Source organism: Medicago truncatula, chromosome 1 (assembly GCF_003473485.1).
Source record: "Medicago truncatula cultivar Jemalong A17 chromosome 1, MtrunA17r5.0-ANR, whole genome shotgun sequence".
Classification (NCBI taxonomy): Eukaryota; Viridiplantae; Streptophyta; class Magnoliopsida; order Fabales; family Fabaceae; genus Medicago; species Medicago truncatula.
Window position 1 is genome coordinate 10,507,811 of NC_053042.1, and position 15,382 is coordinate 10,523,192.

Sequence of the window (15,382 nt, forward strand, 5' to 3'; positions counted from 1 at the left end):
ATGGATGATTATGGGTCAAAAAATGACCACAAAATCATCGTTATTTCGTGAATGAAGAAGAAGGAAGAGAGAACTTAGAAGGTAGATATTCTTTCAATAAAAAATTTGGGCAGGCTGTGTTGAACATTATGAACTTTTAAGAACTAAATTATGATAAAATTCTAAATACTAAAATACTTTAAAAAAAACAAACACTTATATCAATTCTATTCAAAGTTTCTGTAAAAACATCAATTATTATCTAAAAAAGTGATCATTGAATTTGAGAACGACACACTGGACAAGAATATAAACGATTGTGAAAGCTACATTGTTTAAGCCACCGAGCAACACAATGTTCATGAAAAAAATGCATACACTTGGTACGAATAATGTGTGGTACTTCTGATCCATCACAAAATTCCTCCAAACAAATTGAACATTGTTCTCTTGAACAAAAAGAAGTATCAACATCTTTCACTTTAAGCTTCTCCAACATCTTGGAAAGGGACGCAATAGCATTCTCATCATCACTAATATTTGATGTTGTGTCAACAAACACATCCATCTCCAATATTCTATATCCTTCAAAGTTGACTGTGTTCATATACCTAGCGTACTCACCCATAAGAAGTAGGGTTTCTTCCAACACTTCATGAGGAAGATCCACCGACAAGAAAGTGTTACGCAAAAAGGTATAGGATAAACTATCTTGATCCACGGATTCAAACTCATCGTAATCACATAAGATGTTACCAGGAATAAGGAAGTCATAGTGGTTGAATGAAGTCGAGTGAAAGTGGTGAAGTTTAATGAGGAAACATTCATGTGGAGAAAAACTTTGTGGGATAGTGTTTTGGGATTCCTCAATATAGATAAAATAGGATTCAGTAGAGGACGACATGGATGATATGAATGAGATTATGAGTGATTCTTCACTAGGGTTAAAGAATTGTGTTAAGTTAGGAGTAGGTATTTCACTATTTTGTTATTTATAAAGGAGGAATTCAAAGAGTCATCATTAGTCAAGGAAAACTATTGTTTTTTTTGTTTGACTCATGAAAACTATTGAATTGAAAAATTAGATAACGTCAATTACAGTTAGGATTTTATTTTGAAGCACACAAATATAGTTTTTTTTTTGTTTTATTTGACTCAGAACATAATTGTAGCTAGGATTAAAATATGCAGAGGAATGAAAACTTTTGTAACTACATTTGACTGACTTTTGTTTTAGGACAATGCTATTTGTTTTAGAGTATTTCAAATTTATCCTTCCTATTTAACTACTTCCTCCGTTCTTTTTTAAGTGTTGTTTTGGAATATTAACATCAAATTAGCAAAGTGTATTTTTGCAAATTTAATTTTTATTATATCCTTATTTTAATCCACCAATATATTCCTACTTTTTGCACACACTTTTTCTTTCCAATAAATTTAATACGTTATCTTTCTCTCATAACAAATAATTGTTAGTTACTATCTTTTTCTCCAACCAATTCTTATTCGTTGCACACTTTGTCTCTCTCATAACAAATAATTGTCAATTTTTTTTGGTTGATAAACGAAATGGCAAAGGCATTATAAACTCACACACACAAGTGGAGGTACCAGGGTTCGAACCCCAGTCATTGCATCCGGCCTAACAATTTCGGCATTTTTGTCAGTTGAGCTAGGACTTGTCGATATAATTAACAAGAAACAAACTTTGTTTTAAAAAAAATACAAATAATTTTGTTTAAAAATACAAACTTGAGTTTTGCAAATATATAGCATTAATTAGTTTTATTAAAAAAGATAAGAGTAATTGACAAATGGTATAATTGACAAGGATAACCCTAAAACACCAAAATGACAGTTAAATAAAAACGCTAAAACCGCACTCAAATGACACTTAAAAATAAAGAGAGAGAGTATCATTTTGATAGTTTAAGTGTGCAGTTTGTCAATTATACTCTTTTCTCAATTACTCTTACTAGAGTTTAATATATTATTTTTAGAATCGCTCTTCTAGGGTTTGCACCTAGCATGAGCGCAGCCCCTAATTTTCAAATTCATCACCAAATTGCTTTGTTTCAATTGATTTCAAGGTGAGTGCTAGCTAGTTTCATTTGTTTCATTTCACAGTGAGGTTCCATTCACCATCAGGATTTCAACGTATCATTAGAATCACTTGGTGGGCTGCTAGTTCAATTGCACGTTATCCAATTGCTTTGAATTCACTTGCTAGTTCATTTGCTTGCTTTGCTCCTTGGTGCGGTTCCTTCACATCCTGCCTCACCATGTTTGTTTGACTGGCAGGCGGAACTGGCAGCTCCGGTTTCAATTCTGTTGGTTCACTTCCGATCTCTGCTACTCGAACTGTTATGTTTTCGTTCCTATGCATGTTTAGACTGTTGCACCCCCTCCCAAATATTTTGCGGCGGCATTAGGGGGTTATAGGTCCTCATCATCAGAAGAGGCCCCATATCCGGTTCCCTGCTTCAAAGGGGATGCGCTCTCCATCAAGATCGGACAAAATGAATATTCAAAAGGTCTGGCCGAATGTCAGTATGCTTTTAGGGGACGGCCGATCTTGAATAAAGGAGATAAACCTTACACGACGCATGATTTGGCTTCCAAATTAGGCAAGGTTTGGAAGATGGTACATAAATGGAAGATGGTTTCACTCAGAAGGGGGTTTTATAATTTTCTTTTTGAGCATCCTGATGATTTAAACCATATTTAAGCGGCTGGCACTGTTTCTCTACAACCAGGTCTTCTTCGTCTCTCTCAATGGACGAAAGACTTTAACCACAATTCGCAAAAACAAACTCATGCTTCAATATGGATCAGGCTAGTTGCGTTGCCTTAGGAATATTGACGTGAAAGAACATTGAAGGAAATTGCTAGTGCAGTGGGTCCTCCTATTTCTCTAGACGTCCCTACTCGTAATAGGGCCTTTCGACATTATGCGCGCATTCTGGTATATATTGATTTGTCGAAGAGAGTCTTTGATGAATTCTCATTGAAAGGGAGGGTTTTCCCTTTAAGGTGGTAGTACGGTACGAACGCTGTCCGCTTTTTTGTCATCATTGTTATGTCATTGGACATAATGTTACGACGTGAAAGTGGTTGCACCCGGAAGTCTCTAAGGATATGATTCTTGGTAAAAATCATGTGACTGAAACAAGCAAACATGGGACTCAACAGCATCGTGGTGACAAAGGAGCATCCTCCTCTGGTACCTTACAATATGTGGCAGTTGTTCCGCCAATAGCAGCCACAGTGGTGACAAAGAAGGCTTCGGAAATTGTTGCTACCCAACAAGATATTTCGGCCAACACTTTTAGTTTTGCTTTGGAAAACGTTACGGATGAGATTCCTCAAGTAGAGATGCCAAGGCCAGTCATACCGGTGATGGATTTGGTGACAGATAAAGAGCACGATGACGTCCATACTTTTGAAAAGGAGAGAATAGACGTTGATGTCCCAAAGGGACCGGTTAATTCTTCTCTGCGTGTTTACAATGTTGAGCATGTTGATGTGCATGAGGAGGTTATTGTTTCCCCAGTTAGAGTGATTCCTACTGACATCCAGAGCACGGCTGCACCTACTATCTCTGTTTCTACTGATACCGTGGTTGACTTGGCAACGGCTCAACTGCCTATGCAGTGTGTTCCCCATGAAGGTGCAGCTGCTGTTGCCATTACCGTTGTTATTCAGCCCACTGTGACGAACGCATAACCTATTTTGAATGCCACAATTGAAGAAACTTTAGTTAACAGCGATTTAGTCTCCCATGATGCTTCCCTAGAGCAACATATCAACCCAAGACTTCAGCATGACTTGGATCTTTGGCAGCGAATTAAAGATTATGATAAAAGAACGGCAGAAGAAGCTTCCTTCACTCCCTCTTTGACGAAGAAGCAAAAACAAAATCTAAGAAAGCAACTTCTTGATGGGAAGTCGTCGTATCGTACCCGCTCTAGGGGCCCTTCTCCGACTCCCTAATGAATTTTTTCTACTGGAACACTGGAGGTATTGGTAACTCGGCCTCTAAAGTTACTTTAAATAATCTATATTTGTCGCGTAAGCCTCTATTACTTTTTATTGCTGAACCGGTGAATTCCCGCATTGTATTGGAAGAGTATCGGGGTTCTGAATTTTTGTGTTAATGAAAGAGGTCCATTGATTCCTAATTTATGGGAGCTTCGATATTCAGCCTACTGTTATTTTTGGGTTCTGTTTGGTTAACTGTTTTACTCCCAGCTTTGAGTTTTGATTTCTTTAGGGACAGATGTGGTCTGCCTAATCACAAATTTTCATAGTTTGTTGCTCTTTTATTTTATCTTTTTTTTCTCTCTTTCTTGTTTCGAGGGTTTTGGCATATTCCTCCCTCTTGTACATATTTTCCCCTTTTTTTAATAATATTGTGTTTGGCAGCATATGATGGAGGTTCTCCGAGGTGCAAACCTAGTTGGGATGTCGGTGCTTCCTCTTGATGCTTGTCCTTTCTCCTGACTTGTCCAAAAAAAAAAAAAAATTACTCTTACTAATGCTACCTCCGTCCCTAATTATAGGACCCTTTTGAGAATTTTTTTTGTCCTTTTTATAAGACTCATTTGTTATTGCCAACTACATTATTTATTTCTTTACATACATGCCCATATTTATTATACATCTTTTTATTCAATCAGCAATAAATAACATGTTGAAAATATATACTAATTCTCTCTCTCTTAAGAATAAAATTGTAAAAACAATAGTGATTAGAAACAAATTTAATACAAATATCTACTTTCTTAATTCATGTGATTTTTAACAAAAAGGTCTTATATTATATATAGGGACGGTAGTAAAAGAATATGAATAATGTTGTAAATAGTGTAAAATATGTATAGAATAGATTATTATTATTATTATTATTATTATTATTATTATTATTATTACTACCAAAAATACGGACACCAAAAGATACACAAATTACTTTCTGATTCTATAATCCAAAACACTTAAAACATGTTTCACATTATAGAATCTGAACGGGTAAGATTGGAAAAATGTAGGGCACACGAGAAGGGTGGGGGTGCGATAAGAAGCTCTCCAAAAAAAAAAAAAAATCAAGAACCATAGTACAAATAGCCCATACAAAACTCTCTCGAAAATTCCAGATTCGAGAAAGAGAAACTTGGATAGCAACTCAGCGACATTAACAGCGTAACATAGAAACTCAGCAATATTATTATTAACAGCGAGAGAGAGAGAGAGAGTTGAAAAATGTTCTTCTTCTTTGCAGGAGGGATAGAAAACCAGGTTCGCCAGGTGGTGAAATCAGGTGTGGGAAGGTGCATCAACTGCAATTCACGCGCTGATCTTGTTGAATACGACAAAGTTCTGAAACTTTTCTTCGTTCCCGTTTGGCGGTGGCCAGGGAAAGACACTCTTTTGTATTGTCAAGACTGCAAGTTCATGTTTCCACAATCGCATTCCCTCCCTCCACCGCCGTCTAGCGGTGGAACGACGTTGCCGGACGCATTGCGATGCCGGTTCTGTGATCGGAATGTGGCTGCTGATTTCACGTTCTGTCCTTACTGTGGCGAACAACTGTAAACGCAAGCTTGGTTAGTGTTTGTTGATTGGGTTTAGAAAATCAAATATATGAATTCTAAGAGAAGCTTATGTGATTAGTATAATAAGATTATAGGATGTGTTAAGGTTTTTAATTTTACTTTTGATAATAAAGTATAGGGTTTTATGTTTTGTACTTAGTTTTGTTATATTACAAAATTAATATTCATGTTACTTTTTACATGTTTATTTTCCCCCTTGTTATTAACAGTATGTGTGTTTGTGAATGCATTTTTGTTTAAGCTAATTTCACATTTATATACCAACTTTATCCATTAAAAAGTATGATAGTATCAACATTATGCTTGTCTAAGTAAAACTGAATTCAAATTCCTTTAACAGATCTGTGAGGTTGAACTTTGTGCAAATTGTATACAATTTTTAAACTCATTTGTAGTTTATATGAAGCACGGTTACGGATACACTGACACCTATAATAGCTTGAAAAAATGACATGCTTCAGTATAATCATACGTGTCAATGTCAAACAGTGATGCGCGTCCGACATCATAACACATCTAAATTGAGGAGTATCCATGCTTAATAACTAGTAACTAGTTAGTTAATGAACTAAAAACCCATTGAAAGAAATCAAACCAGGCTCTATTACCACTTGTCGGACTAATATGCAAGAAAATGTCGAAATGAATAAGGGTGAATATAGAGTTGAGAGATTATAAGTGATTGGAATGTAAAAAAATATATATATATTCATGGTAACCAAGTAGTTACTTTATGAGGTCCTTTATATTAAGCAAACAAAACAAAGTACACACAACAAAACTAACTAACTGGTTATTTATTAAAACTAACTAACAAATGAGTTTAAATTATCTACAATACAAATGTGATTGGAAAGAAAGACTCTCTTAAAGATCGTCACCTAAGTACACTTACTGGTGAAGTGGTTCCAACATTACCAGTGTTAAAGTTTCCAAAGTCTCAACAGAGGTTCCATCAAATTGTTATTCTGTTAAATCGGCATACAAATTCTTAACAGAATTTAACAATCAGTTGGTTGAGGAGGTCAACACTAAGATGTGGCATAAATCTAATCCAGTGAAAGTAGTAGTGTTTACTTGACAAGTTATTCATAATTGGATACCTTCGAAGGATAACTTCTTTAAGAGAGAAATTTTTTATAGAGAAGCTCTGAATTGTGTAGGAAGGTGAAGTGAGCAAGAGACAGCATGCAAATTATTCTTCTGTTCTATTCTGGCTAATTGGATGGGTATGAATGTAGTATGCTAAAATAATTGCAGTTCTCATCTTAATTCCTTCTCGGGAATACCTCATGTGGAAGGAAAGGGGTACAACTGAGATTAAGAACGATATGGTTTGCATGTTGTGGGGTATTTTAAAGAAGAAATGCAAAAATATTTAAGATAATATTGTTTCTCTCTTGAAACTTCATGCAGTCGAAATCAATGTTTGTACCAAAAGTTGTCACAAAATGGTTGTACGAATATCATTTCTCTTAAGAATAAGGTCAGCTCTGGAACATATAGCTGGTGCCTTAAGTCCTTGCCAATAGTTTGCAAGAGACGATTGGTGTCAACTTGTTTGCATTAGATTTATGATAGCTGCCATCAAAATTATTGCTTTGGATGCTGCAAATTTTTGGACATAATTGAAAAGTATGGCCTAAGTTGGTTGGCTTATGACCTTGACTGACCTGCATAATTTTGCAAGTTGCACAATTGGGTTTAAGAGAATAATCTCTCATTAAGGAATTAGGATTATTTAGGCTACCTATTTCAAATCAGTTTTGTGGAGTTTCTTGTGTTGGGATCTTTCTTTTTTATTTTATCCTTGGTTAGCTATTATTGTTGCGAATTTTTATTTTTTGCTAACATTAGCTATATTAATTCATTAGTTTAATTTTTCTGTTCCAATCAAAAGTAGCTTAAATTGGAGATGCATTTAATACTAAGTTTCATGTGTTAATTTGAAAAAGGGTAGAAGTACTCAGATTGTAACTGAAACCAGTCAGGAATTCTTAATCAACATTGTACTAATATATTGTCATACAACAATCCCCTTCATTCAAGGGTGTGGTTATAACACCACCATCTAAGATGGTGAAACCATAAATTGGATTTAACACTGTACACAAATTTAAGAGGTAAAAAAATTGTCAAGCCTCAAAGAGTACAACCTTGTCATTCTACAAAGGAACAGACTCTTATATCAACATAACATTCCCGGGTAGCTTCACTAGGTTGATGCAAAGCCATGAAGTTCTAATGCAAGGTTGTCTAAGAGCTTTGACTAAAAAGAAAAATATCCTTATTGGATCTTAAGAAGCATGTCAATAAGTGAGACAAAAAGCATTGTTTAATTTGTGTATTTAATTATTATGTGTGTTGAAGGGTAGTTGCTTATCTCCCTTTTCCAATGCATCCCTCCAAAGCCTATACCTTACTCCAAGCTTGTCATAGGTAACTGGCACATTCCATACATTTGCACCTTTATTCATTCTCTCTTGTTGACCAACCACTAGTCGTAGATCCTCGTTTAAAACCTAAAGTATGGAAATATCAACACAATATTAGAAGTTGAAGTCAGTTTTGAGAGTCATTTACATTCACAGGCACATCCACATATTTATTTATCTTTACAGTAGAATAGCACTTCATCAATAATCAAACTTGAAAACTTCGAGTCATGTCAATTTTTCTGAAATCGAGTTATAGATACGAAATATCTCCATCGAAGAACCAATTAGGCACATATGATGAATACTCTTACCACTTTCTTATGGTATCTGAGTTTCTTACCACTTGGACCAATCACAGGTTGGTAAGTCATATACTCATCAATTTAAACACGGAATTACGTTTTTACGCCATAAATACCCAAAAAAATTCCTTTTGAGGCGTTATTCATTTTGGTTCCTTTTATTCCCCTTGCTCAAACGCAGTCAATTGTGAATTCACAATTCAAAAAGGGAGAAAAAAACATTACCTGTTCTGCAAAATGCCTCCATAGATGTTCCATAAAAGGCATATGCTTAAGAAGGGGAGCGAAATCCAGTGACATTCTATATAGCAGTCTTGTTTTATCTTTTGAAGAGGGTAAGCAGACATGTAGTTGGTGCAGGTGTGTTGAACATTCTTTGGTGCTTTGTCCTTCTAGTTTCCCAGGCTTCGAAATTCCAATGGTTGATAGAACCATACAAGGTGGTCGAAACTCCATATCAATTGGATAGGGATCCCAATATCCTTGCAAACCAGATGCAGGTGTCAAAAAATTCACGAAGCTGCAAATTCAAATTCATAGAGAGTAAGTGACATATAAATGTATTATTTCATAATATTAGAGTAGTTATTACTAAAATTTAAACAGCTTAATTAAGTTCTTGTATTGTAAAAGCATACCAAATAAGTAGTAATGTATAAATTATTTTTATCACAAGAAATAAAATAATATCAAATTGTTCAATAAAATGATATCTTCGAGAGCTCATGGAAATAAGTTGTTTCCATGTACTTTTCCAAACAGTGCCACAAGTGCTTATGCCAGGTAAATAAGATCAAATAAACAAATTCAAACAGGCCCTAAGTTATGATGATACATTAACACAGAAAAAACATAGCACTGCAATACATTTACCATAATGTTGTCAAAAGAAAAAGGCTTCTAAGAGTTTGTTATAACAAATTGGCTATTTTGAAGAACTTAAATCAATTTCATTTTCACATATTGAATCATATCACTTTAAAGGGTATAAACGATACAAACCTGGGAACACTCCATCCCTTAGCAAATGTTGAAGTATGAGTAAAAGGGGCGTGCGCAAGATCCAAAAGGTTGTCCAAAAGTAAGCCGTGTTCAACCGGAAGTTCCATGACAATCTGTTTTGTGAAAAAATACCGGGTAAGAAACCATGATTTTTATCTTCTTTTTTCTTTATAATCATAAAATTGTAATTCACTGTTCTTTCATAGCTCAGAATACCTATTAGGACAGACTATACTTATTACATACCTCGGCATGGACTATAAATCCAGAAGGAGGTAGTAAAGAAGGAAGTGTGGCTGCTGGGGGATCACTGCCAGGCCAAATCCAGATCATCCCTTCTTTTTCAAAACATGGAATTGACTTTATCTTTACATTTAGCATTCGAGTAGATGGCATTTTCTCGCATTTTCCGTCAGTCGTATATTCCCAGCCTGATATCCAACCATTAGGCAATTTCAGTTTCTGTCTCATAGAAATAAATCTGTTGGCCGTGTCATGTAACTCACTACTACGATATAATAAGCATGTTACTGAAGCGAAAATGTTTAACATATTCATTCCGATGAATACTAACCGTGGTAGGGGCATGCGATACGACCCTCGTTTACAGAACCAAGGTGAAGGGGGCATGCTCTGTGTGCACATGTATTTTGAACACATCCAGGTTTGCCATCTTTACCCCTAAAGATAACCCATGGTTCCTCAAAACATTCCATTGGGACCTGGAATAGGGAAGGAGCAACACACTTATGAGACTAAAGACGACAAATATCTTTACGAAGACTAAAAGCAAAAAATGGTATATTTGCAAGGACTAAAAGCCTATTTTAAATCTTTTTTTTTTTAAATAAAAGGACTGATATTGACATACCATGGAATCATCCTTTAAGTCAGCAGAGAAAGCAACAGGATACCAGAAATTCTTTAAATTAGGATGGTATGACTGAACTGGACCTGATACATTTAAGCTTTTCTTTGGCTTCCTTCTTCTTTCAGTATGTACAGATTTATTAGAAGTACTCGGAGGAGAGGACGTCTCGGCAACTTCAGCCGTGCTTCTGTCTTGCAATAGCCTGTCATTTACCAATTCTTCCATGTAAGCGAGTTTATCTAAAGCAGTAGAAACTCTTGCTTCAGATATATGGACCTGCAGTAATTCATTAACTTTATTATATTGAGAAAGAAATCCGATTCGAAGCTTTGGTGGCTAGTTCAGTTCTGCTAATAGTTATTTATTTACCTGTCTGTGTGCTTCTGCTAATTCGTCCTGCAACCCAGCTAGATCCTTTTTCATGGTGCCAATTGACTTGAATTCACGAGCTAGAGGATTGAGAACTTCAACCACCTACACCAATAGTTCCTGATTATTAAGATAAACGCATGGTGGGATGCATTTTATAGCAAATCTAGGGAGAATACAACAACAACCAAACTTTATCACACTTGTTTGGATAAACAGCTTAATCAAGTGTTTTTCATATAAGTACTTGCATATTAAGCCACTTACATAGCAAAAGATAAAATGAAGTCAAATTATTTTCATATAAGCTATCAGCTATATTCAAAAACTATCCTGGAGAGTTTATGGAAATAAGCTGAAAGCAGATTATGGACATGTCATAGTTTGTTTTCATAAGCTCTCCCAAATAGTCTCACAAGATCTTATGGCCATAAATAAGCTCAAATAAGTCAATTCAAACAAACATAGATGGTGACCAATCAAAAGTTATATAGTACCGAATCTCTAATTTGATCCAACAAGGTCCATGCATGTCTGAATTCACAAAGAATCGGATTCTTTTAAAAACTTATACAACAATGACAGAAATTAGCTGAAACCTTTTCATGGAGGAGCATGATGGTAAGCACATCTTGCCGAGCTCGCCAATCTAAGTACTCAATATCATGCCTAGCCACTTCTATGGCTTGAAATACATCCAAAACTTTCCCTTTACTTAGTGGCGCCTTAGATCTTGGATCCTGTACATCAAATATCGCACCCCATGCACTTTTCTTGTCTGCTTCTCCAAACACAGCAAACACTCCAAATTTACCTTTCAAACCCTGAAAATCCACAACCCAAAAAACTATAAGCTTAAGAATAAGAAACCATACTCTTTCATATATAGACCAGAAGATGTAGACCCTACAGAGGAGAAACTTGCTTCTTGCTATACTAATAAATGGTAATGGTTATATTAAGTTTAAATTTAACAATGGTGTTCTTTGAACAACAAAATGCAAACACTTCATAAAAAACTGTAGGTAGTGAACTTTATCTCTCACTTTTTATCTTCTACAATTTGCACAATTTTAAAAGTACACGAGTAAAAAGACATAATATTTGACATCAAAATTCTGATGTCCGAAATTCGTTTCTCTAAGTTCAAACCCTAATTTGGGCATGCAACAGCGTTGAAACTCTTGGTGACAATTTGTCATCCATCTTGATCCCACAAGGCTCGAGGGATTACGCAGTTGTGTGCTAGGGATATCAGTTTACACAAAAAAACATAAATTCATTTCTCTAAATTTAATGGCGGCATAGATAGGTATTTCCTATTAAAAACCTAAAAGAAACAATGTATGATAATGTCAAACACTCAAGCCACACCTCCAACTTTGTCTAGTTAGCCTCAAACTCGAATTCTAAAATGGTATCAGAATCTATCTTAGATCAATTGGCCACCTATTATTAAACCACTCGAGTCACAAGTCTTGAGATTGAGGGAGTATATATTGATAAGTCTCATATTAAATAGTGATGTAGCCTAAGTAGTGACTAAATTTATATAATCTATATACAACTCATGCATCCCTTACCTTACAAGTCAACCTAAAGTCAAAATATATTTCATCTAAGACTGAAAGCTAAGTTTACATACGAAAAAAAAGACTAAAGCTAAGTTCATGATGCTAAATATTCATCTTGAGCTGAATTAAGATCATCATTCACCTTCGAAAACAAGCAACTAACAAAATAACAAAAAAAGGAAAGAGAAGAAGAAGAGGAAAGAGAGGTACCCTTTTGGTGTCAAGCTTGGAAGTTCTACAAAAGATAGGAAGAGATAAAGCAGAAGCAGTAGCTATGGCATTCATGGCTATGAAAGTGATGAGAAGAAGGAAAGAGAAACGAAAAAAAACATAAACAAGTTTGTTTGATATATTTGATGATTTTTTGTTGATAAGAGGTTGGTGTTCCTCGCGATCTCGGTTTGCCTAATACATAATGACACGTGGAAGAATGTGGAAACTGTTGGTTTACACGTGGCACTTGTTACTTCCACATGATTGTTGAAAATGTGGGACCTATTATGTTGCCAACTAGGATTGGGATGATATCTTCTCTATCTTCTTTGAGTTGTGTCTCTTGTCGTTTTTTGATTTCATTAGAGAAAATGAAGTGGGCATTAATTGGTTATTGGTTGTTCTGATTTTTGTGTTTGTGAAATCAAAATAGTAAGTCATTTTGATCATGATTTAGGAATCAAAGTAGATACTATTAGAATTTGATTGGAATACGCATATGTTCGGTATCACGGTGGTATATTAGAAACTTATTATAAGAGTGTTCTCTCGTAATTTTGTAAAAATACAAACATGATATTTGAAAAAACACGGTAGATAAATGAATTTGTGACATATCCATCAAGAAATCAAATACACACTGCATCGTGAAATACTAGAATTTGGTGTTATGATAATTTAACAAGTGAACTAAAGTGGTTAATAAACCAACAAATAAAATACACACTAATGTTTGAAAAACTTTGAGTTTGATCCATAAATAAAATAATTATAGATCAAACTTCAAATTAACATGATTCATTTCTCTTGAGAATCAGAGATTTTAACACAGAGTTTGTTGTTGTGTTAATTTTGATTTAGAGTTTTAAAGGTTGGATGGAAATTTATCTAGAGATATTTTAGGATTAGAATGACTAGTTTTTTTTTTTAATTATAAAAAACATATAATGTTTTGTTTTTATATTTATGAAATGGAAAATTAGTCCTTCAAATTTAAGATGATTGAGTTCACCTCAAAAAAGGAAAATAAGATGATTGGTTTATCTCCTAATTTGCTGATGTGCATAATTCAAATATGCAAACACTCTAATAATGTTGTTTGAATTGAACATCAAAATATGGATATCATATATTTTGTTATGTGTGTGTTTTATTTTTTTAAGAAACCAAATTAGCTCGTCGAAAATGTGTTTATGTTAAGGTCCCTTTTATCATCTCAAAAAAAATGTCCCTTAAAAAAATCATCTCAAAAAAATGTTAATGTCCTTTTTACATATTTTAAAAGTACACGCAAAATTCAAAACCATTATATTCAACAATTTAATCTAAAAAAAAAACTCATCTATAAAGTCGCATTCAGCAACAAAAAAATCTTCCATGCAAATAAATTCATAATTTTTTTGTTAAAATAGTCCTTAAATTTATTGGTCAAAATAGTCAATGGAAGGTGGCAGTTACGTGTAGATGTCTATATATGCACTTAATATCTTCTGAATTTGGACTCCCCAAGTAACCCAAAAATAACAATGTTAGATGACTACGATAGATGGAGGGATTAAAAAGTCACTAAATATTCCCCTTTTTTGTTTTACTGGAAGTGACTATAAACCTTAAACTTGGGTGAAAATTTTCATTTCATAAATTTATGTGACCTAATAGCAATTTTGATGGTAAAAATTATTCGCATCTTACAAATTTGTTCACTGTAAAATCTTTTTTTTTTTTTAGTTTTTCATATCAAATGTTTTCATTTTTAGAGATGACAATCGAAGATAGAAAAGAAGCCGATTAATTAATCGTCAAAAGTAAGTGAGATTTAAAGCAAATTTTAATATGTGTGGTATTTTTAATTTTTAAAGACGCATTTTAGTTAATAGCATCTAATGAAAAATATTTTTTTTCTTTTTAGGTCTAAAACGAGGATTTTAGAGTCTCAATATGGGCATGATCTTTTTTTATGAGGAGAGTTTCAGCATTCAGCATGATCATATTCATCGTTGTATCTACCGTTTGTAAAAATGCATGGTGATATAATAGCATCTACAATGTTAGAACCAAAATTTTGTTCTTCAACCATTTTTTGTGGGCTCATGGATGTCACGTAGGATTTAAGAACTATCACTCATTTCTACTTCAATGTAAAGAACCATATTTGTGTTCTTATATTACTTTTTAGGGTCTCACAATTCCTATGATGCCCGGATACTCCAAAACGGAGACGTACCATATCGGATACCGATACTCGCGGATACGTACCCACAAAGTATCGGAATTAATTATTTTAATTTTAAAAAATATTTTATCTAATACTTATAGGATATTTCATAGATACACGAGGATACTTACATGATACTTCATAGATACACAAGGATACTTCCAAGATACTTTACATATATGTATCCTAGAAAAGATGAAGTATAAAAAAGTGAGAGAATGTTGTAGAAATCCAGTAGAGATGTATATGATTCAATTTTAGATATTCATCAGTAGAATTAATCAACATTGGATAAAATTTGTGTTGAATATTTATCTCGATATCCTAACAAATGAAAATAAATATGGTTTACAAGAAAACTTTACATACACGTAATAATGAAGGGTAGTCAATGCTTATTTTCTTCAAGTATTTTATATACATATAAGTTTTAGTATGAAAATTTCGTTAACTTATCATAGCCGTATCGTATCCTAAATTTAAAAAAATCCACGTATCCGCGTACCTGTATCGTATCGTACCCGCACCCGTATTCGTATCCGGGCTTCATAGCACAATTCATAATTTATGTTTTTCCTTTTTTAACTTGCATTTTTATGGTCCCCATAATTTCTAATTTCCCTTATTTTTGAACGTTCTTCAGGGAGAACTGTTCTCCAAAATGGCATCCGCATCATTCCTCTCCAATGGGCTAGAAAGTATGAACACATTCTTAGTGCCTCAAGGACTGTGCATGGAACAGCGCTGGAGATGCTATAAACCTCTCGGACTTACACCAATAGCATGAGTGAATGATGTCTCCCAAAA

At 34.2% G+C, this 15,382-nt stretch overlaps 3 protein-coding genes across 3 annotated transcripts; 1 reads left to right on the plus strand and 2 right to left on the minus strand.

The window, feature by feature from the left end:
• Nucleotides 1-253: 253 nt before the first annotated feature.
• Nucleotides 254-883, minus strand: LOC112418131 (uncharacterized). Its single transcript, XM_024774395.1, has one exon. The coding sequence runs from the start codon at nt 881-883 to the stop codon at nt 254-256; it is 630 nt and encodes a 209-aa protein (XP_024630163.1).
• A 4,153-nt stretch (nt 884-5,036) lies between these two features.
• On the plus strand, nt 5,037-5,797 carry LOC25482468 (uncharacterized). The gene has a single exon (XM_013611032.3). The coding sequence runs from the start codon at nt 5,239-5,241 to the stop codon at nt 5,569-5,571; it is 333 nt and encodes a 110-aa protein (XP_013466486.1). The 5' UTR covers nt 5,037-5,238; the 3' UTR covers nt 5,572-5,797.
• A 1,765-nt stretch (nt 5,798-7,562) lies between these two features.
• LOC11422505 (chlorophyllide a oxygenase, chloroplastic) lies at nt 7,563-12,520 on the minus strand. Its single transcript, XM_003589550.4, has 9 exons — nt 12,358-12,520; nt 11,173-11,397; nt 10,574-10,678; nt 10,205-10,480; nt 9,908-10,055; nt 9,580-9,764; nt 9,334-9,446; nt 8,557-8,851; nt 7,563-8,113 (listed from the first exon to the last, which is right to left on the minus strand). Exons 1-9 carry the CDS (start codon nt 12,430-12,432, stop codon nt 7,940-7,942), a joined length of 1,596 nt encoding a protein of 531 aa, XP_003589598.2. The 5' UTR covers nt 12,433-12,520; the 3' UTR covers nt 7,563-7,939.
• Between the last annotated feature and the right edge of the window lie 2,862 nt (nt 12,521-15,382).

Coding starts and splice junctions, on each gene's coding strand:
- LOC11422505 (XM_003589550.4), bottom strand. CDS start 12,432: ATGAATGCCATAGCTACTGCTTCTGCTTTATCTCTTCCTATCTTTTGT. Junction 11,398..12,357: donor CCAAGCTTGACACCAAAAGG/GTACCTCTCTTT, acceptor GTGGATTTTCAG/GGTTTGAAAGGTAAATTTGG. Junction 9,447..9,579: donor GATTTATAGTCCATGCCGAG/GTATGTAATAAG, acceptor TTCACAAAACAG/ATTGTCATGGAACTTCCGGT.
- LOC112418131 (XM_024774395.1), bottom strand. CDS start 883: ATGTCGTCCTCTACTGAATCCTATTTTATCTATATTGAGGAATCCCAA.
- LOC25482468 (XM_013611032.3), top strand. CDS start 5,239: ATGTTCTTCTTCTTTGCAGGAGGGATAGAAAACCAGGTTCGCCAGGTG.